This window comes from Camelus dromedarius, chromosome 16, assembly GCF_036321535.1.
Source record: "Camelus dromedarius isolate mCamDro1 chromosome 16, mCamDro1.pat, whole genome shotgun sequence".
Classification (NCBI taxonomy): Eukaryota; Metazoa; Chordata; class Mammalia; order Artiodactyla; family Camelidae; genus Camelus; species Camelus dromedarius.
In genome coordinates, this window is record NC_087451.1 from 20,401,247 (window position 1) to 20,427,791 (window position 26,545).

General features: G+C 58.0%; 2 protein-coding genes and 1 long non-coding RNA gene across 3 annotated transcripts in view; 1 reads left to right on the forward strand and 2 right to left on the reverse strand.

Annotated features, from left to right (window-relative positions):
* The window catches only part of NTN1 (netrin 1), a 163,460-nt gene extending 148,183 nt beyond the window's left edge, over positions 1–15,277 (forward strand). Inside the window, exon 7 of the mRNA XM_064495264.1 lies at positions 11,836–15,277. Within this exon, the coding sequence (XP_064351334.1) occupies positions 11,836–12,164 (329 nt within the window). The 3' untranslated portion in view covers positions 12,165–15,277. The remainder of the gene's footprint in view (positions 1–11,835) is intronic.
* LOC135323224 (uncharacterized) lies at positions 6,061–17,684 on the reverse strand. Its single transcript, XR_010384495.1, has 2 exons — positions 15,715–17,684; positions 6,061–14,752 (listed from the first exon to the last, which is right to left on the reverse strand). It is a non-coding gene; the product is annotated as an uncharacterized LOC135323224 (long non-coding RNA).
* Positions 17,685–20,770: 3,086 nt separating this feature from the next.
* The window catches only part of STX8 (syntaxin 8), a 207,191-nt gene continuing 201,416 nt past the window's right edge, over positions 20,771–26,545 (reverse strand). Inside the window, exon 8 of the mRNA XM_010991769.3 lies at positions 20,771–20,946. Coding sequence (XP_010990071.1) covers positions 20,879–20,946 — 68 coding nt within the window. The 3' untranslated portion in view covers positions 20,771–20,878. The remainder of the gene's footprint in view (positions 20,947–26,545) is intronic.

Below are 26,545 nucleotides of genomic sequence, written 5' to 3' on the forward strand. Positions count from 1 at the left end.
AGGCTCTGTAGCTCAAAGAGAAGTCCTCAGGCATCAGAAAAAGGGAGGGACTGGTGTGTTTAGAATGCTGATTCCAGAAGCCAGCTCCTTCTGAGGGGTTGACTCCACCAGGCTAGATGGAGAATCTGCATTGTAAATAGCTCACTGGTAATTCTGATGCACCGGAAGTTTGAACACAGCCGCAGAGGATCTCAGAGGGCCTCTTCCAGCCGGGAGCTGTGGGGTTTCACAGATGCCCTGTACCTGGAGGCCTAAGGCTCACTTCCTTGGAAGAGGGTGTCCCCTCCACCCCCCAGTGTCTCTGCACCTTTCACCCCAGCACTGGGGACAGGGCCCTGCACACCTTCTCTTTTGGGCTCTCTTTTGCTGCCTTCTGTCAGCACTTGCTGGAATCGCTCGTGCCAGCCCTGCCCCATGGGAGGTGAGGAGCCGGATTTGTGGTTTCTGGTCCCCAGGAGTGTCCAAACTGGCTGGAGGCCTGGGCTGGCCAGACACTACATGACGTGAGGTCATTGCCTGATTGCAGTCATGACGGGTGGGAGCCCCTTGCAGCCCATGAGCAGGTGTGTGCAGATAGCTGAGGGGGCACTTCTGAGTGGGAGAAACGAACAGAAGTCCTGACAAGATTGTCCAGCCGTCTGCTGGCAGAGCTGGGGAAGGCCAGGGTGTGGAGACCAGGGTGTCCGTCACCCAGCCAGGAAGTAGCCACCACCTGGATGCCCGCCCAAGGGTCCTGAACCCAGGCCTGGCTCTTTGCACCCCAGGGCCTTCCTCCTGATCCAGTGGGCCTGGCTGGTCAGGCTGAGGCAGGGCCTCACTTTTCCCGGACCCCAAAAATCCACTCCGCCCATCTCCCTGTGTCTGCCCCTCCGCTCCAGCTGGATGTTGTCTGGTGTTGCCCATTTCTTCTCCATCTGGTCCCTGGAGGCAGGTTTCCCCATCAAGGCCTCGGCCGCCCCACCCCTTCCACCACCGCCCGCCACCTCTGGGAAGGCCTCAGCAGCCTCTGTCTCCTGCCCAGCTTTCGAAGTTGGCCCTGATCTTGCAACTCCTGTGGAACCTGGTGGTTTCTCTGAGCCACAGTTTCCTTGTCTGTAACAAGGGGGTGATGTCCTTACTGTGTCGTATGGAAGCCCCGACCACGGGGCCAGGTGCCTCATAGTCTCCTGGTGAAAAGTGACTTCAGGTGGTCCCCTGGAAGCTGGGTGGGAGCGGGACGAAGGAAGGACCAGGGGTGGGAAGGGAAAGATCACTTGGTGCAGAGGCCTCATCTGGATCCCTCGTGACATCCCCCCGACCCAGCGGGCTCCGGCAGCCCGGCCTGGGACACCGCGTTCCATAGGGCCTCTCTGGGCCAGCTGTTTGAACCAAATGTGAGGGGTTGTTCTTTAGTAAGGACAATGGTCAGGACCTTTTAGCATAATGAAGTGAAAGATGGAACCCAAAGGAATGTTAAGAACGCCTAAAGCTTCCTCATTTTACTGCATGTGAGTGTGTGTGTACACAGGTGCATGTGTACACACAGGGACACGCGTGCACACACGCACACCCCAGGAAGCCCAGGACGTGATCCCATGATCCAGCTGCGCTCCCTGGAGGATGAGGCCAGCGTAGATGGTGGGTTTCAAGTGTCAGTTTCGAAGTGGCCAGACCACAGATGTCCCTGTCCCAGACCCCTCTGTGTCCACAGTGAATTCCTGAAGGGCCCCTTTAAAGTGCTTGCATCCCAGGGCAGCGCAGAAACTTCAGACTTTCACAGGAAAACAAACCTTGATTTTTGAAAGCAAACTTTGAGGTGGTTTAAAGATAAAGGACATTCTGTCTCTGACCCAGAGTGACAACAGCCACCAGAGGCCTCAGGTGTGGTTTTGGATAAGGCTTATGTAGCCCTGTCCTCCTGGTCCCAGCATCAACTGGGGACAGCGAGGTGGGACTCTTGTGCGACAAGGACTCAGGGTTCTGCCTTGTCACAGGCTTAAGGCGTGGGGACTGAGCATGGCTGTCAAGGCCCAGAGAGCCAGGGTCACAGAGGAGGGCCTGAGGCCCATCCCTGTGCCACCCTCTCTTCCTCCCTGCCCAGAGCAGAGGAAGGACGGTTTTGATTTTGGTCTCAAAGCGTCCTCTAAGCAGATTCTGCGGCAGGGGCTTGGGAGGAGGGGGAGCCACGCAGATTTGCTTTTCTGTGAGGTGTTGACTGCAGCCCCTGTTCTTTTCTTCAGAAAAAAAAAAAAGGGAAAATTGGACTTTTAAGTTACCCAAACAGATCCATTTTCCACCTGGTTCTGTGGGACTCGTTCCCTTCTGGCTGCTTTTCCCCCATGGAAGCTGCCTTCCCCACCCTGACAGTGCAGCTGGCACTTTGGCTTCCTCTGAGCTCTCCCGCCCCCCAGCAGCAGGCGGGTCCCCCTCTCAGCGGATGGGGGCCTGGCTCCCTCCTGCTGTAAGGGGTCCTCCCTGAGCTCTGCCACCACCGTAGGCCCCCGGGCAACAAGGGGTAGTGGGTGGGGCAGGACTCGGCCTCCTGACTCAGCCCTGCCTTCTCCGCACCTGACTTCCTCATGTATTATCCCTGGAAGCTGCTGTCAGAGGCGGGGCTTCAGTTCCCTCGTGTCACAGGTGGGGGCCCTGCCCCCGCTGGCTGAGGTGACTTGCCCAGCAGAGGCCCAGCCTGCCCCCTACGATCACATTTGCCCCAAGGCCCCACCTGGCCCAAAACCCAGAGGGCAAGAGACCGCCTGGTGTGCCCACCTTCCCAGACTTCATCATGGCCACCCCAGCCCCTGGCCCCGCACCACTGCCAGGTGCCTGGCCCCGGCACCCACATTTCTGCCACAGGGCAAGATTTGAGGAGCAGCAGCTGCAGGAGAGAAGCGGGGGGCCTTCAGGGCGCCAGCAAGGTCTGGAGCTATTGTGGCATCAGGTTTAATGTCCTCTGGTCCGTCCCCCCAGCCCATTGACACTGCCTCTGCCCACTCCCCAGAGACTCTTGGAGGGGGTTTCTGGCCCCCAGGATGGGCCACGATACTCTTGGGGTCACCTAAGTGTTGGGGAGCATCCCTCTGCAGCCTGGCATCTAGGCCTGTGTGTTCAGGCAGGAGGCAGGACAGAGAAGCGTCTGGGAAGGGGATTGCAGGGGCTTCTGGGAAGAGCTTGGAAGACCCTGCTGGTGTCAGGCAGAGAGAGGCTTATTAAGGAAGGAGTGAGTGTCACCCACAGGGGCTGGGCCGGGGCCCACGGGGGCAGCAAAAGGTCAGCCCACCGGCAGCTGCAGACCTTGCTGTGAGGCGGGGAGCCAGGACTCCCACTGGGCTCGGTGGAGAGTCTTCCCTGCATCCTGATGGTCCCCTGGATGAGGTGTGTGTGGAGGTGTTCCTTCCACACCAGGGAAGACCTGGGCCAGCCCAGGGCAGATGAGCAGAAGGAGGGCAAGAAGGGAGCCGGCCAGCCTGGGGATCGGGGAGGAGGTGAGGCCGGCCAGAGCAGGCCAGCCGCGGAGGGCGGCTCAGCTCGGAGGGGCTGCATAATCCCGGCTCTCTGACTGACACCCCAGCAGGGAGCCAATTAGGAAACACGTTGCCTTCACTTTACACCCAGGGCACTTGGATGTTCCAGAAGCTGCTAATTAGAACCTCAGGTCTCCTGCCGCTGCTGGGTGAAGAGCAGGCCCCAGACCCCCTTCCTCCTCCACGGCCTGCTCGGGAGAGTCTTGACCTTGTGTGGCTGGAGAACACACACTTGGTTCTCCGTTGAACTGGGCTGTGAACGGGGGGGGGGGGGGGGGAGAGGCCATGGGGTGCAGGAGGGGGCGAGGAGAAAGACCTGGGCTGGCTTGGGGTGTGCAGGTCCTGCCCGTGTTCCTCGCATGTTCCCAGTGAGGGGGTGCCCAGCAGGTGGGGGTGGCTACCAAGCAAGGCAGGGAGGAATTAGGGTGGGGGAGGCCTCAGGGCCAAGCCTGCCATGCCTCTGTCTTCTGGAGAGACTCCAGGACAAGGAAGGGTGGCCATTCCATTCCCAGCCATAGGGAAAGAGGCACTGGCCCCAGAATCTGGAGGCAGATTCCATATTTGCTGTGTGACTTTGAACCAGGCTGGGCCTCAGTTTCCTGGTCTGTCCAGTGGTGGTGCGATCAACGGGATGTGATGTCCTTCTGGATGTGACAAGGATGGTGGCCCCACCACCCTATCTCCAAGGGGCAGGGGTCCCTGGTGATGCTGTCATTGCTGGCCCACCTCTCTGGGGCCACCTCAGTCCTCTGTTGCCCTCTAGGGGACTTCAGCTCACCTTGCAAATGCTGAAACAGCACCAGTGGGAAGGCTAAGTGTGGGACGGCTGTGCGCGGAAGATGGCTTCTATTATTTTCAAATGTATTAGCACTTCTGCCAACTTCTCAGGAAAACCTAGCCTCATAGGGGCCCTTCCTTTGTGAAAATGCTCCCAGTGTGTGTGTGAGAGTGTGTGCACATGTGTGTAGGTGTGTGCAGTGGGATTGTGTGCATGTGTGTTGCAGTGCGCCTCTGTGTGTGTGGTGGGGGGAGTGTCTGGTCGGCGGCTCCCATGCAGGCAGAGCCCACTCACCCCTGCTGGAGGCGCCGGCTCCGCGCCGCGTTTACCCGGAAGCCCGGGCTCCAGAACCTTGGCCTGTAGAGTCAGGCAATGGGGATGACAGGATGACAGGATAACACTGTGCCCAGAGCATTTCTGACGCCTGGCAGTGGCTTCAGGCCCAGGACATCCCTTGGCTCTAGCCCCCACAACCTGCGTGTAAGAGGGGCCAGCCTGCCGGCTCCTTCCCACTCGGCCTCACCCCTCTGCTCAGCCTCTGGGCCGTCTCTTCCCCTCCCCACCCCCTTCCTCGGCACTGGTCTCCGTGCTCCTTGGGAGGCTTCACGCCTGGTCCTCGCTCACCTCCTGGTGTCTGCACAACCTCCCTCATGTCACACGGTCACTGCACACGGGCACCGCACCCACAGCCCCAGTGGGCACATCCCAGCGAGTCCTGTCCCCTCACACGGTCCCCACCCCGAGCCGATTTTTATTCACTCATGGAGTGCCTGCCATGTGCGCAACCTGTTCTGGGTGCCGGGCTGACAGATGTGGAGGAGGCAGGGCTTAGCCCTCCAGCTTTGGTCTCTGAGGGGAGACGGACACACAGATGAGAGCACAGAAAGTGGACGTGGGGCCAGGGTCCAGCCTGAGGTGGGCGTGAGTGGGGCGTGGCCCGTCCTCCAGAGGGGGCGTGGAGGGAGGGCTACCTGGAGGAGGGGGCCTAGGTATCCAGTGCCCACTGGGCAAGGTAGGGCTCCCAAGCTGAGGGAGAGAAGTGTTTCCGCACAGAGGTAGAAACAGGCTGGGGAGGGAGAGGAGAGGGAGTGTGGGGGTGCTGGGTGCAGGACTGGAGGCCAGGGAGGCTGGCGTGTGCCCCGCAGCCACGTCCATGTCTCGGTGCAGAAGCCCCTCTGACGCCGCCGAGAGCCAGTCCAGCTCGGGCTGGCGCACAGGGCGCTGCTGCCCGCCTCTTCCTTCCTCCCTGGGTTCAGAAGTGGCGGGGAGAGGACAGCCAGCTCCCATTCTGAAAGGTGAGCTCATCTCACTTCTGCCAGTTCTTGGAAAATGTATTTGTTCCCAGAAATGTTATTAGTCACCCCTTTTGTTGAAAGACATTTTGGCACTGTCAGATGGAAAAATCAAAATGCGTTACATAGGATGATCTGTCTTGTGTTCCTCCTGAGAGCCCTCGAGGACGGTTTCTGAGGATTCAACTCGAGGTGGCAGTTCTGTTGGCTTCTGTGGGGAGGGGCTGGGCTCGTGAGGCTGTGTGTGCGCACGTGTGTGTACACGTGTGTGCTTTCTTGGGGGCCCCTGGCAGAGGTGGGCTTGGGGACCTGAGCGGGATTCTGCTTTCTAGCAACAGCCCCCCTCGCGTGCCTTGCATCTTCTGGGGGAATGGACACCTCAGAAAAGAGCCCTGGCTGGGCCGAGGACTGCTCCCGCTCCTGTGGGCCCAGGAGAGGCACCCTGCAGCCTTCATTGCCACCCTTAGTGAAGCCTCAGAAACACCTGTGGAGGGGGGGACTTTTATTCCTGCCGATGGGATGCGGAGACTCAACAAGGTAAACAATGTGCCCAAGACCAGGCCCTCCGAGGCTGAGGACCCCCCACCCAATGCCGGGAGGCTGGGCCCTCCGCAGCAGAGCGGGCGTGGCCTCCCTCACAAAGTGCAGGAACGGGTTCTCCCACCTCAGATAAGCCACAAAGACATGGGGGGTGGGCAGCAGGACGGGTGGCCGTGGTGTTGGGGGGACTGTCATGGTGGTGTGGCTGTCAGAGATGATGGAGCCAACCTGATGGGCACAGTGGCAGGATGCTGGTGATGGTGGCGGAGGCAGGGTTGGCATGACTGATGTGTGATGGGCTTGGCCATGTGCTAGAGGAAGGTCCTGGGCAGGTCCATGATAGAGGGCGGGGAGATGATGCTGGTGGTGGAGTGACCGCAGCTTCCTCTGGGGCTGGTGGAGACCAGAGGGGTCCGCGGCCGTGGGGATGCCCCTTGCTGGCTCTGGTCTAGCTGCTCAGGCCAGGGATGGATGAGCAGTGGTGACGGGGAGAGTCAACAACTCAGACCTCGTCAGGGGCGTGGGGCCTCTTAGCAAATGATGGCCTCTCTTCCTTTTTATGCCCTAACCTTCCTCTTTTCTTGACCTCGGGGTCAATAGCTATTCCTGATGGGGGTCAATCTCTTCAAGAGCGGAACAGCAGACAGACAGGTTATCAACTCCATTCTGGGGACCAGGTTCCTGCGTCTACAGCCTGCTGTGACTTTGGGCCTTGGGGTGGGTACATATGTTAGAGGAGCGTCCTGGGGGCTGTCCCCTTCAGGGAGGGCTGCCTGGGGAGCCAGACAGTTAGGGTCCTGGCTGAGGCCTGGAGGCAGCTGGTGATGATGGCTGGGTAGAGGCCGGCTGCCTCTGCCCCTGCCTCCGCAATGTCCCCAGCTCTGGGGAGCAGGACATAGACCAGCCAGCAGCACGTGGCATGGTGTTTCAGTGACTCAGTGACCCTTCCCCAGGGGTCACCGGCCCCCTGGGGATCCTTCGATTTCCCCAGCCAGATGTGACCTCCCCCCTTAGAGTGCCAGCCCCATATGGAGGCCAGATGTGGAGCTGGGTCAGCATGAGTCAGCCTGAGGTCGAAGAAGGTGGGTGATCACCAGGTTGGGCAGGGAGGGCCAGTGGGCCCCAGCCACAGCTCCAAAAAAGCCCGAGCCTGCAGGTCACTGCACTGAGTGGGGTCTCCTGCCACTAGTAGGGGTGGTGGGCTACAGGCCTTCCCCACACAGCGAGGCCCTGTCCCCACAGACAGGGGAGCCCGAGCCGGGGCCTCCCACCTCTGCCACCCCAGCGGCTGTAGGGTGCTGGGCTGTGGGGGGCCTGCCCTGCGGGCTGGGCAACCCCAGGCCCCATCCGTGCCCCTCCCTGAGCTTCCTCTCCTCTGAACCTCCCGGTTTTAGGAAGGAGGTGTGGGTAGTGGAGGCTGTCCAGTGAAAGGTATCTCCCATTTCACGAATGAGGAGACTGAGACTCATGTGGGGATCGGGGGAGGCAGGGATCTGTCCAAGCTGCCTGGGGACACCAGCCTGCTTCCCCTGCAGACAGGAGACACTTGCCTTCTCCCTGCTCACCAGCGACCTGTTTCCAGGATCACAGAGTACTTCACCCACGCGGGACTCAGGTGGGCATCTTCCCCCCGTGGGGTGGATCTCATGGGTCCTGACACTCCTGTCCCCTGGTGTGAGTGCCTTCGGATGAGGACCCCAGCACCCTCACTCTTCCTGCACCGGCTTTTACAAACCCTGTTGCCCCCTGTGTATGTGGCAGGCGGCAGGCTGGCAGGCTGGGCTTCCTTCCTGGGCAGCAGCCACCCTGGGCTGATCGCAGGAGAGACCAGCCTCTGTGACGAGGGCGCCCAGCTCAGCAGGGCAGGGCTAGGCCCCAGGTCCACTCTCTTGCAAAGCAGGGTGGCCGTCCCCTGAGTTCTACCTGTGGGCTGGGAATGCAGGGGGCCAGGCCAGACCATGACTGTTTCTCTGGGAACAAGGCTGGTGTCCTTCCTGGCTTTCTGATTTCCAGATTTCCTGATGTCTTCTCCTCCTGGGAGCCCTTGGCAATCAGATGGTCCCAGGCACCTCATGCCTCCCCTTTCCCCTCCCAAGAACAGAGCCTGAGCAGTGGGACCTGGCAGGGGACACTGAGGCTACCTCCATTTTGCTGTTAGTCTCAGAGGGGATGCACCATTACTTCTTTGGCTGAGGAGGGAAATGAGGGAAGCCTTCACCAGCCCCAAGTTGGCTGTCCCCACTTTATTCAAGGTCTGAGGTGGGCCTTGGTGGGTGTGGCAGGAGGTGGCAGCCCGGATTCCTGAGGAGCCTGATTTGAGGGGTCTGACCACAGTGAGCCTCCAGCCCTCTGCCTCACTTGAGGCAGACTGGGCGGGGCTCCTGTGCCACCCTGCCTGCACTCCCTCTCACACCACCTGCTCACCCCCCCCCCCCCCCCCGCCGCAGGTGAGCATCCCTGAGAACAAGGCTTGGCCCTGCTCCACCGTTTCTGACCTTAGTGGGGGGTTGGGAAACACGTGGTCAGGGCTGCATTTTATGAAAGCAGCTGCAACTCATGACACGCTTTCTGAATGGGGAGATTTATGGGGCTGTGTGGTTTTAATGGTTTCTGTGCGGTTAGTGTCCTCCCCGCTGTCTCTGAGGCAGATGGGTGACAAGTCTTCTCTGGCTGGACTGGCCCAACAGGAAGGTAAGGCTGGACAGGGGAGGCCGGGGCCGACCACCCAAGCCTCCCTGGGAGAGGCAGCTGCTGGGAAGCCTCTGAGGACCTGCTCTGAGCAGCCTATAAATCTTGGAGACCTCCGGGAGGCGGGAAGCCTCGGTGCAGAGGTGTCCCAAGCTTGCTGGGAGAGGACGGCAGCCCCCTGCCCCTCGCCCAGCCCCAGGGCTGGTGCCCCGGCCGCTGCCCCAGGCCCCGCCCAGCAGGCCATGCTCCGTAGGCTGGGCCAGCAGATGAGCGAGCGACAGCTGTCTCCTCCCCGCTGCCCTGGGCCGGTGCAGCAGGCTTGAGGAGGGTTCCTGGCATGAAAGCCCCAGAACTGCTGACAGGGGTGGCTGCTCTGGCCTGCAGGAAAGGTTTTCCTGTAGATATGGGGCAGGAGATGAAGTGCAGCCTGGCCCCTGGGACCTGGAGGCCAACTCATTTCTGTGGAGCTGCGCTCCCCTTGCTTTTCTGTGGGCGCCCGCTCCATCCTGCAGAGGTGCTTCCTGGGGTAGGGGGTGCTTCTGGAGCCAGCTTCACTCATGCTATCTCTGGGGTGCCAGTCCCACCCCTGCTTGTCTGGGAGCACCCCAGACTGAGCTGGGGACACTTCTCCCTGCTGGCTTTGTGCTGGGACCCTTTTCCTGCAGACGAGTCTCTGATTTAAGGGGTCTCAGCATGCCTCTTATCGCCCCGGTCTGATCTCACTGACCACCTTTCTGAGGGTCATCTCTGTCTCATGTCTGAATATGGGATGGGGGAGCCTCATTGAGGCCAGTTTAGGACGTCGGTTCAGGGATGTGGGGCTTAGGCTCGTTGGCCTGGAAGGAGCGTCATGTGGGTATAAGGGCCACATCCTCTGGGCCCGTGGTCCTAGGATGGGCCTCCTGTCAGGCAGTGCCACGAGCCCCCAGAAGCCCCCAGTCCTGGCTCCCAGCCAGTGGGGCATCAGAGGTGGCAGCAGCCCCTGCACTGTGCTGAGCCAAGCATGCTTCCCAAGTGTGCAGAGTGGGTCCCTCTGAGGTCACTGTTTCAATGTGTATTTTGACTGTTTTCAGCTGTGTGTGCACCGCGTGTGCAGCTCATACTTGGTGGGCTGTGTAATATGCAGAGGCGTTGCCAAGGGCAGCGGGAACGTGGATTTTTTCCAGCATGATCACATGAACTACCACCACCCAGCACTGCCCCCAGTCCTGTGCCGTCCCACCTGGTGGCCAGGGAGCTGCTGGGCTGGAAGGAGGACAAGGGCCAGTGCTTTGTCCTGACGGGCCTGTGTCCTCTGCTCTGGCCGCTGGATCCTTGAGGATGGCAAGGTATCCCAGAGCCGGGTTGCAGCTCCTCCGGGTTGCATCCTTGGTGTGAAGGGGGTCCCCTTCAGGCTGGTGCTGGCCAGGGAAGAGGAGGTGGGGGCAGCCATGGATGCCCTGCCTGGTGTTCCAGGGCATTTTGGGTGGTGGGGGAGCTCCAGGAACGGGGGGACAGAGGTCTCCAGTCCTCCTGCTGTGAAGGGCCACATTCCTGCAGGTCCAGGGAGTAAGAAAGTCCCCTTGGGGGCCTGGAGAGCCAGACCTGCTCCAGCCCGCTCTTTCTGCCCTCTTGTTAGCACAGCTGGGAAGGACCCCCCCCCCCCCCAGGTCTGTCTGCCCAGCTGGCCCTGAGCTGAGGCCCAAGGTCTGGAGTCTGCGAGTCCAGTTGCATGAGTTTGTTCACGCTGCCGGAACCAAGTACACAGTCTGAGGGGCCCAGACAACGGGAGTTTCTTTCTTCCTGGTCTTGGGGGTTGGCAGTCCTCGGTCAGGGTGCCCTCAGGCTTGTGGCCACTCTGGCCTCTCTCCTTGGCCTGGAGATGGCTGTCTTCTTGCTGTGTCTTCACACAGTCTTCCCTCCACATGTCTGTGTTACAGTTTCTTCTTGTGAGGACATCAGCCCTATCGGATTAGGGCCCACCCCAATAACTTCATTGTAACTATCCCTTAAAGACGCTGTTCTGGGGATCAGGACTTCACATATGAATGTGCAGGGGTCGGGGTAGGGATAAACAGTTTAGCTACCACCGCTGATCAAAGCCACATTCTTCAGGGGCCCTAGGCGGAGAGGCCTCCTGCAGCAGCCTTCTGGGGCCACTCCTGCCCACTCTGGCTGGGGGGCTCTGTGGCTGGGCCAGAGGTCTGAGGTCTCACGCAGGGAAACAGCTGCATCCTGGGGGAGGCTCATTCTGTATTCAGCTCAGTCCTGAGGAGAGGAAACCGGGGCCCTCAGGGATGCTGGAGGTGGCTCCCCCTTTGCTTCACTGAGGGGCATTCAGTTGCCACGGTGACCTCCGTCTGCACTGTCAAACACACAGCTTAGCTACTGCTCGGGGCTGGAGGGCTCCCCACCGCCCCCAGCTCAGAGTTCAGACTGTTGAGTCCCTTGGTGACAAAAACATGGAAACGGTTGCCATGGCAGCCATTCTTTGGAGCCCTCAGACTGGAGTGCAAAGTTCAGGATGCCCAGGAACAGCTGAAATGAAAATACGGGAAAATCCACCACTTCCTTCACCCCAGAAAGATGTCAGGTGGTATTTGCTGGAGGGTCCAGCCATCTCTGCCTCTTATCATCCTGGGCCAAGCGTGGGCACAGGAGGGGGACAAGGAGGGCCCTGGGAGTGAAGACAGCAGAATGGCCCCCAGATGCCTTGAGAGAGGCTGGCCAGCAGGGGAGGCCAGAACATGCTCTGGGTGGGCCCAGTGCCCAGAGCTAAGTGGGCAGGTGGTGACAGTACTGGGTGGCACCTTCCACACAGGCAGGAGATAAGCCTTCTTGGAGCAGTGACTTTGGCCCTGGTATGAGAAGGCAGGATTCCAGGATCAGTTTTGCCACTGCACATCCATTCCCTAGTGGAGTACCTTGGGCAGTCACCTCCTCCTCCATCCCTGGCCCTCGGAGAGGGTGGGGGCAGGCAGGATGGATCTGGCTGCAGGAGCTGGGGACCCAGGAGGCACCTGTGGCCCACCCGCCTGCCTGTGCTTCCTTGCAGCCGTTCAGATCCACATCCTGAAGGCAGACAAGGCAGGGGACTGGTGGAAGTTCACAGTGAACATCATCTCCGTGTACAAGCAGGGCACAAGCCGCATCCGCCGCGGTGACCAGAACCTGTGGATTCGCTCACGGGACATAGCCTGCAAGTGCCCCAAAATCAAGTCCCTCAAGAAGTACCTGCTGCTGGGCAACGCGGAGGACTCGCCCGACCAGAGCGGCATCGTGGCGGACAAGAGCAGCCTGGTGATCCAGTGGCGGGACACGTGGGCGCGGCGGCTGCGCAAGTTCCAGCAGCGTGAGAAGAAGGGCAAGTGCAAGAAGGCCTAGTGCGGAGGCTGCGGCGCGCCGGGCGGGCAGGCGGGCGGGGTGCGGGGCCGGCGAGAGCAGGAGCGGGCGGCCCGCCACCGCGGCATGGACTTGGCCCGCGAGGGCTTTCCCAGCTGGGGGGAGGGTGGGGGCGGGGACGCGACGAGGGCGGGGCCCTCGGTGGCCCCCGCCCCCAGCCCCGCCCCACGCGCCCCTGGGCGGCCAGGCCCCAGAGAAATGAGGGCGAGACTTAAGCTACCTCACGGGCTCCTTCCCCCCGGGGCGGGAGGGTGTCGGGGCAGGCGGGCCACACGTGAGGGGTAGAGAAGGGCACGTGAGGAGAACTGTGAACTCAGGCCTGCAGTCCGGGCGGGGGCTGAGCCAGCCCGGCCAAACCACCACCCTTAACATAAGACCCAAAATCCTTTCCTGTTCCCCCGACTTTTCTTTGGGAATTCCCACAGAAACCCTGGCTGTGACAACTTGGGCCCCGTCTGCAGGGGAGGTGGAAGTAGCCTGTCCAGCCAGCCTTACCCAGGTGGGCCACCATGACCTGCCACAAAGGCCCTCCTGGGTGGGGTTTAGCCTGTGTAGCCAGAACCATCAAGCCCCTGCTGGTCCTGCCCCCGCCCAGCTGAGGGGTGGGGGGTGCTGGCCCGGGCAGAGGGCAGTGGGCCCAAGGACACCCCTGAGAAGCCCAAGCCGGGTGGTCGGTCACTGCTCATGCTGGAGCTGCCTGTTGGAGGAGGCATTGCGAACGCAAAAACCTCCCAGAGAGTTTCCTTTCTGGAAAGTTGGAAGCAGCTCCTTTATGACATTTTCCAGGGGAGGGGGAAGGGGCACGGGCTGGGTTTATGGCAGTGACACTATTTGTGTAATGACATCAGCTCCCACAAGGCCTCTCAGCAGTGTCAACAGCTGGGAAGGGCCTGGAACGCAGGCTGTGAAGGCATCTGGGCCCGGCTAGGGGAAGGGGTTGCTGGAGTCAGGACCACTTCACTGGCTCAGTGAGCTGCTGGAGGACCCACGCCAGGGACGGGCAGGGGCAGGAACCACTAGGTTCTCGGGTACCAAGAAAGCCATGACCGCTTCCTGTGGCGGCCCTCACACCCCCCCCCCCACCCGTGGCTGTCATGAACAGCCTGGGCCGCACCTCGCCCACTCCTTTCTGGCTGCCCCCTTTCCAAAGCTTCCTGGAGATACCATGCCCCAGGCCTTGGTGTCTGATGGCTTCACACAGGGCCAGCCCTGGGGCCATGTGCCCCCCACCCCCAGCACCGCCCAGGGGTCCTTGGTCCACTTCCTCACAGCCTGCACAATGAATTCGAGGCCGGGCTCCTCACTCAGTCAGGAAATTGGTTTCATTTTTCCCTGCTGGAGTTTGGCTAATCACAAGGGTCATACCAAGTATGAAGCTCGGGCCTGAGCGGTTTGGCCTCCCCAACTTGGGCCTGCAGCCGGCCGCCATCACCCAAGCACCTGCTCTGTGCCAGGCACCCCTGTAAGCTCCCGTCATCTTCACAACCCTGAGACGGCAGTCAGCCCTCCCCCAACGCCCAGCGTGGTCTGAGTACCTATTGTCGGCCCACAGTCCTTGAGAAGCACTGCCCGGCTAGGGCGGTGGTCTCGTTTCTGTTCACACCAGACTGGCTTCTCTGCCCTGCCCAGAAGGGCCGTAGTGGTCCCGCCACCTCCCACCCTGGGCCTGAGTCTCCCCCCAGGTCCACGGAGAGCTTGCACTGATGGTCTCTGGGCCCCTCTGGTCTGGAGCCAGCAGCCTGCAAAGCAGCAATGCATCTTGCTTTAAATTCGGCCACCCTCCACCCTTGCCCTCCTGCTCAGCACCCTGAGGGCAAGATAGCCTGGCTTCTGGGGAGTGTCCGGGTGACCAGATCAGCCAGGCTGCGGTGAGGACACTATTGGGATTTTAGTCCTCACAGGCTGCCTTCCCCACTGCATGGGCCCAGCCCAAACCCAGCCCACCTGCCTCCAAATCCAGCCACCACTTCAGCAGTGAGGACCCATCGGTGGGAAAGCACCCCTCTTCCTCCCCTGCCCCCCTTTCCCTTGCGAGGAGATGGAAACAGGCAGTGAAGTGTTCTGGTTTGTACAGTTAGGAAAGGATGTAAAATGGAACTAGATTTTGAAGAGTGTATTAATCAGAGTTGTGATATGTAGGTGTTTGAAGAAAAACATACCCGATTAGTTTTTTTTTTTTTTTGAAAGAGTCCCCAGTTGTCCTTTTTCTTACCTGCTGGGTGGTCTGGAGGCCCTGACAGCAGAGTCCCTGCCTCTCTGACACAGTAACACTGAAGACTGGAGTGGAAGGAAGGGGGGATCGATGGGGGACTGCCCCTTGGACTCACCTGCAGGAGGTGGCTTCTGTCTGGAGCAAGCAAGGTAGGAGGCAGCAGCCTCAGGTCCCCACAGACGGGAGGGAGGGAGACTTGCCGTCCAAGCCAGGGAGGTTGGGCGCTGCCCCGGGGCCCGTTGTGACCACCTGGTGCCCTGCCTCTGCAGTAGCCGCAGGAGACGGGTGCAGACTGTCTTTGGCCCAGGTTGGAATGAGACTGAAATCCAGGAGACCCTGAGGGGTCAAGAAATGGTCCCTGTAGGAGATTTAAAAATGTCAGGGCCTCAATGCTCAAGGGAAGACTGGAGAGTGGACCAACTAGACTCACTGATGTGGTTACTGGGCCACGGTTCACGGCCACAGCCGTGCCATAGCCTAGGGGTGCCGAACTGTGTCCTCGTGGGGCCGCACCCCTGCCAAAGCCAGGCCAGCCCCACTCCCTAGGTCATCAGACATCACCCCCCTTCCCCTGCTCCCCAAGGCACCTCCCCTCCCCCCCGACCCCCTGCTGCGTTTCGGAGTTCTGTTCACTCAGAATTGTAAATGTTTAGTTGTGACCATGACATACTGTTTGGGTCAGTGTTCCTTTCCAATGCATACTAATATATTATGGTTATTATATATGAATATATTTAATGACATGGAAAAAGTTGTGGATTTTTTTTTAAGTTTTTTTTTGTTTTGGTTAGAGTTGTAATGGACCCAGATGGAACTTGTAACGTGGGCCCCACATGCTAGAACTAAATTCAGATATCAATTAAATAAACTCTTGTACACTGTTCTCTGTCTCCTAGTCTTTATTGGTGGCCCGAGCTATGGGTGGTCGGCATGTGGGGAGAGTCTCCAGGCCATTTAAGGAATATGGCTTCTGGTCTAAACTCCCCAGCACAACAGAGCCCCTAGTTTTTCATAAAGCCTGAGACACAACTCCCAACTATCCCCTAAAAAAAACAGGAAAAGTTCCTTGGAAGGTCCTAGGGGCTTGCTGGCTCTGAATGCGATTTTGAGCTAAAAGGCTCTCACATGGGACAATTTTTTTCAGCCCCTGAGAACCCATCCTTGGGCTCTGTCCTTGCCACTCCCTGGGGCTCCAAGTCGGGGGACCCCAGGGGACAGGGTAGAGCTCACCTTTGAACCTATCTGACTCAGAACATGCAAGTAGAGGTTTTACCTTTCACAGAACCAGTTTCTTCTATTCAAAGCCAAGAAGAGACTCACCAGCAAAGACAATAGGGTTAGTGATCCTCCAGAATTTTTCTCAAACCATCGCTAGGGCTTTGTGCGGTCGGTGCAGGGACTGGGCCGGTGCCAGCGCCACGCAGCCACCAGGCGCTGCGCTCACTGGGTTTCTGTGAAGCTGTATTTAAACCTCCAAATGGTTGCGATTTCTCTATTAAATAAACAACCCAGTCATTAGGAACACGTTGCGTTACCACGCGAAGTGGAGCCAATGGTCGGCTGGAAGCTGTAAACTTCTGCGCCCAGCTGTTTCGAAGACAAGTCTCACCACGCAGACTCAGCCAGCCCCTGGACGGCATGGAGAGCCCTTGCCTGCTGCGGGGAGAGCTCACCAGGCCCGCCCAGCCTCCTCCAGGGCCCGGCTCTAGGAGCGGGAGCTGGGCGCTCGGAACCAGGGGTCAAAGCCAGGGTAGGGGGGCAGACGCGGGGGTGGGCCCCATGGAGGTCCCTGCCAGAACAGCAGCGCCTGCCACTGGGTGGGCAGGGACAGGATACAGGTCTCAGTTGGCCGGATGGGCCGGGGAGAAAGCAAGCCTCTTCTGCCTTCTCAGGCTCTCTTCAAAGCCAGTTCAGACCCGGCTGGACTGGTGGCACACTGACGGGCACCTGGGTAAGTGCTCTGGGCGGTGCTTGGAAGTTGGATTCTTGGCTTAGTCATTTTAGGTCCAGGTCCCAGTTGTCAAGGACCTTCATGATGTGGCTTTTTTCTGTCCTTCATAAAAAGTCTGTGCTCAAGGGTGCCGTCTCCCTCGGGACTCCACCACCGCCAAGCCCTGTGCTGGCAGCTGCAGCCCCCGGCCCGAGGCCTGAAGCGAGCGAGCACACTGTTGATCAGAGACATCAGAACATGGGTCATCAGCAGCTCCACCGCCTCCCCGGGCCTTACGCTCCAGCTAAGGAGAGAAGGCATGGATGTCGGCCCAACTCCATGCAGGAAATCAGCAGGCTGGCTGCAAAGTACTGAGCCAAGGTGGTTGGAAAAGTCCATTTTAGGGACTGGAATGCCGAGGCACAGGGAAGTCAGTGAGCCCATCAGGGACTCAAGATCTAGCGTGGTCTAGTCAAAAGCCCAGACCCCGCTGGGTGAGGGTGAGCAAGCCCCCCAGAGTCTGGCCAGCTCTCAGGGAGGCTGACGCATTCGTGACCCGCCCTGTGGGACAGGGACCGCCCTAGTGGCAGAGACGCGCCCAGGCGTCAGGTTCTGTTGAACAGACAGCTGTGTCTGTGCTCTTTTAAGACTAAATAAAGACGTGTAAGAAATATGCCAAGAAAAACGAGCAGTGAAAGGACGAACAGAGCCGGTGAGAAATAAAGCAGTGAGTTCATCCGTCCGTATCCTGCACTGTATCAAACCGGAGACTCAGCGGGACGGAAGGTCACTTCTGGAAGGAGGGGGATGCTTGCTGCTCCTGGCGTGTGGCTGAGGGAACTCCGAAGCCCTAAGAAGCAATTAGAAGAGTCTTGGCCTGCTTTTTGAAATAAAGGAGGAATAACCCCACTTCAACTTCCGCAGGGCTGGGTGAGAAACCCAACAAGGTGAAGGATGATCTTTAGTCTATGCAAAGAGCTCTCGGCGTAACCTGGAGCTGAGCAGGCAGGCGGAGGGGCTCTAAGGATGCTGAGGCAGCTCTGCTGACTGGGAGGGAAAACGCAGCGACAGGCCGGCCAGCAGGGCTCAGAGGACCGACCCATCAGGAGGGAGCCCAACAGCTCTGGAAGCAGAGGGCCAGCAGGGACCCATCAGCAGCCGCATGGAAGGAGGGGCCAGGGCCCTGCCAGGCCCGGGGGGTCCTGAAAGGAGCAGGCCATCCTCGGGCCAGTGAAGGCAGGTTTAGTTAGTTATTAATGATGAAGCTTCAAGGGAACAAAAGTACCAGTTGTAACCAGGTATCTGGATTTCTTTATATGGCATCCAGACTTTAAAAGCTTATAATTAATAATCAGTGAAGTTAAACAATACTCATACTGTTATCTGAATAAAGCCTACTTTCATTGAAAACGCAGCTGAGGTGAGGGGTCTTGCCCTCTCTCCTCTACACTTAGGCTGCGGTCGCATTGCCCACGTCACCGATTTGGAGCCCTGTGCTCACCAGGGACCGTGGGCCTGACGCCTTTGAGGGGGAAAACCAGGCCTGGCCAAACGCAGCTGGAAAATGCCCTGACTCCAGGATGGGCCCCAATACAACTGACCCCTGAAGCGGCTCGCCCCAGCCACTGTGACGCTTTGCCAATTTGGGGCTGCCCTTCAGTTCAGAGTGGGGTGGGGGGTCTCACATGAGAGGCCCACCCCAAGGAAGCGGAGAAAAGGGGAGGCCCCTGCTAGGCACCAACCCGCCCCTGGGCCCGGCACTGCCCAGGCCAGGACAGCAGGTCCTCCCGGCCCAGCCTGACCAGCGTCTCACCCCCTCCCCTGCCTGCAGGCCCACAGAAGTGAAGTCACTGGTCCGGGTCACCCAGCTAGCGGTGCCGGACCGGGCCTAGAGCCCACTCAAAGGAACAGAGGCCACTGCGTGCAGACATCAGCTCAGCGTTTGGCTCGAACAGGCCTGTCCTCGTGGCTGAGCCAGGACGCTGTGGCTCTGGTTCAAAGCCACCCCGTGAGTTGCTGGGGCTCCATGCTGAGCAAGTCAAGAGGAGGTGAGAAAGTCAAACAGACCTTCAATGCCACCTCCCACGAGCCCCAAAGTGGGGAGCTCCAAAGAGACGCTGTTTACACAGACTTGGGGTTTTGCACAAGACTGAAAGATGCACTCTGCGGATGCCTGACCTTCCATCGGGGGGTCCAGTAGCAACCGTCCCCCCACCCCTCCAGGAAGGCGCCTCCCAGGGCGCCTTGCCACCCGAGAGCCCGTGGACCCCGTCCAGCCCGGCCCCTCTCCTTTGGGAGCACACCCGCCTTGAAGCGAGCCAATCCTTTGCTTCCCCATCCCAGTCCCTGCCAGCCCGCCTCACGCTCACGCCTGCCCGGCTCCCATCCCTGGGCCATCGCCCGTCCGAGCACGGGCCCGGGCATCCTGCTCCGTCTCCTCCCGGGCCCCCCCCCCCCCCGTCAGGGCCTCGCCCAGGTCTGCAGGTGCAGGCAGCCCCGGAGATCGGCAGGCACTGGGTCCTGACGGGAGAGCTGCCCTGCCCTGCTGCCCTCACGTCCTCACAGCGTCTGCTCTGGTGCCCTGGGTTGTATGAGGACCCCCGAGCCCATGTGGAGACCATGTGGCCCAGCGAGTGTCGACTCCAGTACGCGGAAGAACCTCAGCTGAGCCACGCAGGGGGCGCTGCGCTCACACGCGCTGACTCACCTGACCCTCGCGGCAACCCGCGGACCAGGAGACCATCTTCTTTCCAGTTCCTAGAGGAGGAAACGGAGGCACAGAAGGGGACTGTGTTCGTGGTCACGTAGCCGGAGACTGGCGTGGTGGTCACTGGGGCTGCCCAGCACCCAGTCCAGGCCCAGGGAACTGTGAGCAGCGGTGATGGGGTCACATCTGGGCAGAGCGTTCAGCTGCTGGTGTGAGGGTTCCCAGGGTCCCCTTTCTTCTCCGGAGCCCGTGGGCACGGCCAGGTTGGAGCCCTGGCAGAGCTGCATGGATGTGCTGCAGGACTGAGGCACTGACGCTTGGGACCCAGCCACACTGTTCGGATCTGGTGGCTGTGGCTGCAGCTCTGTCCTGGCTGATACAGGGCGGAGTCCAAGCGTGAACGCGGGCAGGCCAGGTCTAGGGCCAGCCTGCCTCCCGGGTGAGGGCCATGGGTCATCGCCAGACACAGGCACACACACCAGGTGGAAGCGGGGCCAGGCAGGGCCTGGAAGGGACCCGGCCCCTCCAGGGAAAAGCTGCCCAGAGAGGTCACCCACCCTCTGCAGCGACTCACAACTGACCAAGCACGGAGCCGTGACTCTCTTCTGATGGAGGGCTGGGGTCTGGACCCAGCTCTTCCCAGTGCACCGGAGTCTCAGGTCTCAGGGTCCCAGGAAATAATGCTGTGCCAGGCTGCACCGTGGTCCTCCTGTGCCTGTCTTGGCCCCAGGGGTTGGGGTGGTGGTGGCGGGAGTGGCCAGGTTGCACCCTCTGGAGAGCAGTCACTGGCGGTCTCTAGGAAATCCAAGGGGAACCCCCCCAGGACCCCCGCCCCACGCCCGTTCTCTCCTCTTCCTCAGTAAGATCTTATGGTTGGAAACCGCCCGGCACCAGCCCTCATTTTTCCCCCTGAGCCGTGGAGGGCGAGGCCCGCCAGCCCAGCCTGCCTTCCGTCCAGCTGGGAGGGCATGTGTGAAGCGTGGCCCTCTGCCCCTTCCAGCCCGGACTCACTGCCACTCCCTCGGGCCGGGCACCCTTTGCAGGCCTGGCCATCTGTCTGCTCTCACCATCCATGCAAGCACACATGTGTGCAATGAACACTCACACATGTGTAAGGATACACATCAGAGCTGGATAAGGAGCCAGAGGCACTGTCCTGACATCATAACCACACTTTCTTTGAAGCCTAAACATGCTCCCTCCTGATCATTTCCCATCCCACCCACCGATACAACAGACTTGATGCCGGCTGCTTATAAAGATGTTTCAGTCTTGAAAGAGGGTTTACTACCTGAGGAAAGAAAAAAGAACGCGCTCCTAGGTCTGAAGGTGAGTCCAGAGATATCTCACCTCTAGGGGTGCTGAGGCTCGGGGTGGGAGGGGCCTGGGCGGAGCGGCAGTTACACCAAGACACGTGTCTGTGTAACAGCGCTCCTGTCACCCCTTCCTCCCTGCCTGGACACACGTGGCCTTGGCTGTTCACTTGTGCCCCACGTGGGCACAGAACTTCCCCAAGCAGACCGGACGTTCGAGGCTACAAGCTACCTATTAATTCAGCATCACCCCCCAGGGTGCCCAGCATGCTGCAGGGTGGCCATGGGGACGGTGACTGCCGAGGGACCTCGGGCTAGCACCCAGATGGCCAAGGCAGGACCCAAAGGGCCACACCGCCTGATATCCAGGTGGCTCTCCGAAGCCGCCATGTGGTTCACCTTTGCTGAAGCAACGCACGTCAAGAGTTCAGAGCTTTGGGGGTGTTTATTGAGGGCAGCTTTCGCGAACCAGGAGAATGCTGAGCGTGTCCCCCTCCCTGGCAGGGGTCACAGCAGGTGGCCCCCTGACTGCCACTAGTTGGTAGGCCAGACTGCGACGACCACGATAGCCACGAGCAGCAGGAAGATCACCATTATCAGCCCTGAAAAACAGAAGCAGACAGAACGCCCTGTAAGGAGTCACGACAGAAGGGCATCGCACGTCCTACCAGGCGTCCTCTGTCTGTGAAGTAACAGGCGAGTCAGGATCGTGGGGTTGTCTGGCCGCCAGGACTGCCCACCTCAGACTGAGAAGCTGCTTCTAGAAGGTCAGGGTCCCAAGAGTTCAGCAACTTATTCTCTTACAGGAAGTCACTAACACATGATTGACCTTATTAGCTAGATACTCACTGGCCACATCTGGCTTCAAGAGCTTAAGACAGCGGCTGGCATGGCCAATGGCTGCCACACCGGACAAGGACAAGGAAGGACACGTCCATCATCGCAGAAGTCCTGCCGGACAGAACGGGCAGCGAGCGCGCGGCTGGGGTCCTTTCACTTCCTGCTGCACCCCAGCTTCTTCAGCGCCGCCGGGGGTGCAGACGCGACCCACGGTCGTTGACTACGAGTGGCACACGTGCAGTGTGTTTTCAGTCCTCACTCTGCACTTGGGAGAGCCTCCCCATGGGGAATTACCTTCCCCTCTTCTTGAATTGGTTTTGTTAAATTGTATTTTTCTGGGAAATGGCCCATTTTTGTTGAGTATTCAGAAGTCTTGCCATAAAACTGTTTGCTTTATTCTCCTATAATTTAAACACCTGGCTGCATCTCTGTCCTCATCTCTAACGCCCCTTGTTTGTGTGTTCACTTCTCTAGCCATGACACAAGTGACCTCTTTTTATTAATCTTTTGACTTTGTTGATCACCTCTCATTTATTTATATTAATTTCTGCACTAATTTTTATTAATCCTACCATTCAGACTTTGGATTTACTCGTTTTTTTCTCTCACTTCTTGACTTGAAAGTTAATTCATTCACTTCCCACTTTCTTCTAAATATTACCCCTCTAAACCTACACCCTGCACGGTTTGATAGAACATAATTTCATTATTGCTAGTTTCTAAACTGTAAATATTTTTAAATGATCAACAGTGTCTTCTTTGGCCCAACAATTATTTGAAAGTGACGTTTTAAGATTTCCAATTATATTGAAACGTGCTTATCAAAACAGGTGTTTTTTAAATTCTGGGAGAATATTGCATGTACTGTATTTTGACATGACAATCGTCTGTGGTTCCTATTGTGACAAAGTCATAAGCAGTATTAGGACTCCCGTGGCTTGTGACCTACCTTCTTATTTGAAGAAAATGCTAAATCTCAATTGGAAGTTTGTGAAAACAAGGAGGCCATTAGCTCTCTCACCCAAGTTCACAGACGCTGAGTTCTACCCACAGACCCTCGGGCTTCAGGGTAGCTCAGGCCAGGTCAATTTTAAACTCAACCCATGTGAGCACCGCACGCCCATGGTTTTAAATACCAAGGAAGAACTTAAAAATTTACGGCAAGCTTCCGAGTCATCTCCCTGTAATGGTGGGTGAGTTTTTTTCCAATACACCTTCTTTCTCTGATGAGCCAATCGCATGAGAACGCCGCCTCTTGGGGACCTAAGGTTTTTCTTTTTCTCCCGTCTTCATAAATGTAAACCCAAGCCTCTACATCGGGGGTCTACAAACTGAGGCCCAGGGGCTATATCTGCCTTGTGGTCTGTTTTCCTACAACCCATGAGTTCAGAATGGTTCTTATATTTTTAAAGGATTGTCAAAAAAGAAAAAGAGGGGACACGCCATCTGGGGTCTGCACAGCCTAACGAATTTACTATCCGGCCTTTGACGGAATTTGTGGTCGCTGCTCCGCGTCACAGTGGCCGGTGACTGGCGGCTGTGGCATCACTTCCTCACTTGGTTCTGTCCCCAGTTCTCTCTCCATTTCCTTCCTCTGGGGATTTCCTTTCTTCCTTGTGAATTCAACCATGCAGTAGCATTGCAGGGGGTGTTGTAACATTTTACCTAGCATTTCAGGACGCTTGCAGTAAGGGGGGATGTGAATATGATCTTATTCTATTCCCTTGCAGCACCAGGAGCACATCTTTCCATTCATTTCTGCCTCTAGAAACATCTTCAGGTTGACCAAAAGCCCCACCTGGGGAGGAATCCCACTACTTCTTGGCTGGGGGAAAGGTTTCTATCGTGCAATCTATTTCCTTAAAAAAGAGTGGAAACAGGGAAGCAGACAGGCCGAGGCGAGGCATCCAGGGACCTGCTGGCCCTCAGAGCCCAGGCTGCCCCGAAGAGGAAGAGAGAGGAGAAGGCAGGGTGTGGGGTGGCTCAGAACTGGCTCTCAGTTGGGATCGGAGCTGGAGCTGTGCGGCGAGGGCTCTGGACCGAGGCTGCGATGGTCCAAAGGAGAGGCCTTACAAGTGGCCCTGAATCTTCCAGTCAGGGTGATTATGATGAAAGCAGAATGAGTGATGAGGACAAAGAAATCAAGAACAGTAACTGGTTGGGGAGGAGAAACCGCACGTCTGGTCTGAGTTTATACGCATGAAGCCTACTATCCAAGGGGAGAGGCCCCAGGGCCGCCATGGCCACGACCATCTCCCAGTAGGGCCACGGCAGAGGGCTGACCTGCCGCTCTCCGGACACAATCCTCTCCCCACCACTGAGCTGGAATGGGACTCGGATCAGGTTACTGGCTGGCTCAAAACTCTCCAATGGCTTAAAATCCAAACTCTTCATGGTGTCTGAAGGCCCTGTGCTCCTGAAGCTGTCCCTTTGTTTGGGCCTCCCTGGCCTTAGGTGCCTCCAACACGCTGCATGCCCTCCTGCCTCCGCCACTGGCACGGGAGCGCCTGCGACGGGGACGGCCCGCTGGGTTCACCACCACGTCCCCAGTATCCAGAACAGAGCCCAGCGCACATGAGGGGCCAAGGCATTCTTTTCTCTATAAATGAATGAATGCACTGAATGTCTTGAAGAAAAGCCAGTGAGCAGGACACAGAAGGGACAGGCGACAGGGAGAGATAAGTGCGGAAGATGTGCCAAGGAGGCCGAGAAGAAAGAAAATTCAGAAAAAGGCCACTCCCAACCCTCAGACCCTGAAGGGACACCAGGAGGGCAGGGAAAAGCCCCCGGGCTCTGGAGACGGTTCACAGCGCAGCATGAAGGCGAGGCTGGCCGGGCCCATCAGAACCATTGTTAACACAGCGACTCCTCTTACAGCTGCTGATTCTTCTGTCACAGAAACTTGTGCCCCAGGAAAGGTATGACAGGGTTCACAACAGCTGTGAGAAATGAAAACGCACCTCTCCGGCTGACACTTTCGATAGTTAACTTGATAATACATGATAAACCGGGTTCTTGTCCGGAGATGAAAAGGCGGACTTTGACAGCAGTGACAAATAAGGCTTGTCCACTTCAAACCCTCTCAGAGCAAACAGGGCTCCTTTGGGAAGGAGGCTCTCGGCGGGTTTAAGTAAACTGGGGAGCCCGAGGGCCAAGTGAGGAAGTCGTTCTAAGATGCAGGTGACAGGCTGAGCCAGGGCAGCCTTTCGGATTCCTAAGGGGCAAAGAGGAGATGTTGACACACCTTATCATGGCGATCCTCTAAGGACTCTGGCTGTTTTGGAATGTGAGCACAGCTCTGGCACCTTCCTTGAATGGAGTCTCTCTCTGCGGGAGGTTTTGGAAAGAGTGACCAAGGATCTTTCTAAAGCCGGGGGGCCATGTTGCAGCGGGCGTGGACCCTTCACAAGGCCCCGCTTGCCTGGTGCTCAACCTTGGCAACAGATAACGCTTGTCCCTGTTTCACTGAGGAAGCTGAGGTTCTGGGAGGCAAACTCTTTTCCCTAAGGCCCCGCAGCTGGACAGAGGGAGAGCTGGAACTGGGATCCAGGTGGGGCTGACCCTCCAGCCACACTCTGCACCAGGGGGGCCCAGCTGGGGGAGCCTGGTTCCCGACACGGTGTGGGGTTCACCAGGCACAGAGGCTCAGACGGACATCTTTGGGCTGAAACACTAAAATAAAGAGGGTTTTTTTTTTTTTTTAACTCTTTCCTTTTCTTTCTTCTTCCTTCCAACAGCTTTTTAAGGTGGGAAACTGAAACAAATACAAAAGTAGACAAAAAGCCCTACGGGACTGTGAAGAACTCAGCACCCGGCTTTAACTAGTAGCAGTTCGTGGTGGATCTGGTTTCGTCTACACCCTCACCTGCTCCCCGCCCCCGGTGTATGATTTTGAAACAAATCCCAGACAGATTTCACCAACAAATACTTCAGTAAGCATCACCAGAAGGCATCATGGGAAAACCCGTCTGTTATGGTTATGGGGAGAGGGGAGGGATAAATCGGGAATTCAGGATTTGCAAATACTAACTACTGTATAAATAAAGTAAACAACAACGTTCTACTCTGTAGCACAGGGGACTGTATTCAGTATCTTGTCATAACCTATAAAGAAAAAGAATATGAAAACACGTACAGGTATGTGTGGCTGAAACATTATGCTGCACACCAGAAATTGACACAACATTGTAAACTGACTACACGTTGATAAGTAAATTTTTAAAAAAGAAAGAAAATCCATCCGTGCCCCGACATGTGACACAGAGGAGCTGCCGTTTCTTTAAGACAGAGGCAGGGAAGAGCCCCTGACATTTCAGACATCGGAAAGCGGCTTCTGCCTAGAGGACGCTGGAGACGAGCCACTGATGGCCACGGGCAGGACGTGAACGGTGCTTGGCCACGTGTGACAGGCAGAATTTCTTTCTCTTGCCTCAGAGTAGGGCTTAGACCTCAGGGGGTCTAGTCATCCATCCTTCCCGCTAAGGAAATGTTTGACATTTCAGAACGAGGAAAGACAGTTGAACTTCTGGGCACCTGCCAACTTCTTAAACAATGGGCGCTCTCTGCCCCCGACCCCGGCCCACAAACACCTGGCGGGGCTGCGGCCACGGGGACCTTTCATGCACACGTCACTCTGCCCTGTGCTGGCCCGCTGGCACCTGGCGAGGCAGGCTTTCCCTTCCAATCCCCCGGCACCCCTTTCAGGGGCCGGCAGGGGAGGAGGCCAGAGTTACAAGAGTGGAAAAAGATGTCCGTTTCCTCTGGTCAGTTTACCAGATGAGTATTACTCAACCACTCACAATATTTACAAGTCTCGCTCATGGCAATTACAAAAAGATGTAAGAAAACAAACTGCTTTGCAAATGGGGAAAGGGCATGAAACCCAGTCTCTCGGGAACCGCGGTGTGCTTGCTGAAGACTGTTCATCTGGATGAGTGGTCCATACTTTTTTCCAGTGAGACACTGGAAACCTGCAAATGATGGCAGCTTTACTCCAGCCCCAGCGTAGGTAACGGCTCCCAGTGCTTCCTGCTCAGGGGAGGAAGGGAGGATATGGAGCCTAGCTTTTCTTGAGAGCATGAGAGCCGGCCTCTGTAGTGGCCAGTTCTCCCCTTAAGAAATGAGGAAAACTTGGGCGACGATAAGCATGGTGGGCGAGGAGGGGGCTGGAGGGGCCAGGCGGCAGGAGGATGTGAAGGCCAATTTTTTAATTTTAAATGGAGGTACAGGGGATTGAGCCCAGGACCTCGTGCATGCTAAGCACTGAGCTGTAGTACCCCCGGCAGGCCAGTTTTCTCTGGAAGCCTTTTTATCTGGTTTTGCTTATCACAAGGAGAGCCACACAGGCTGCCTGCGGGGGTT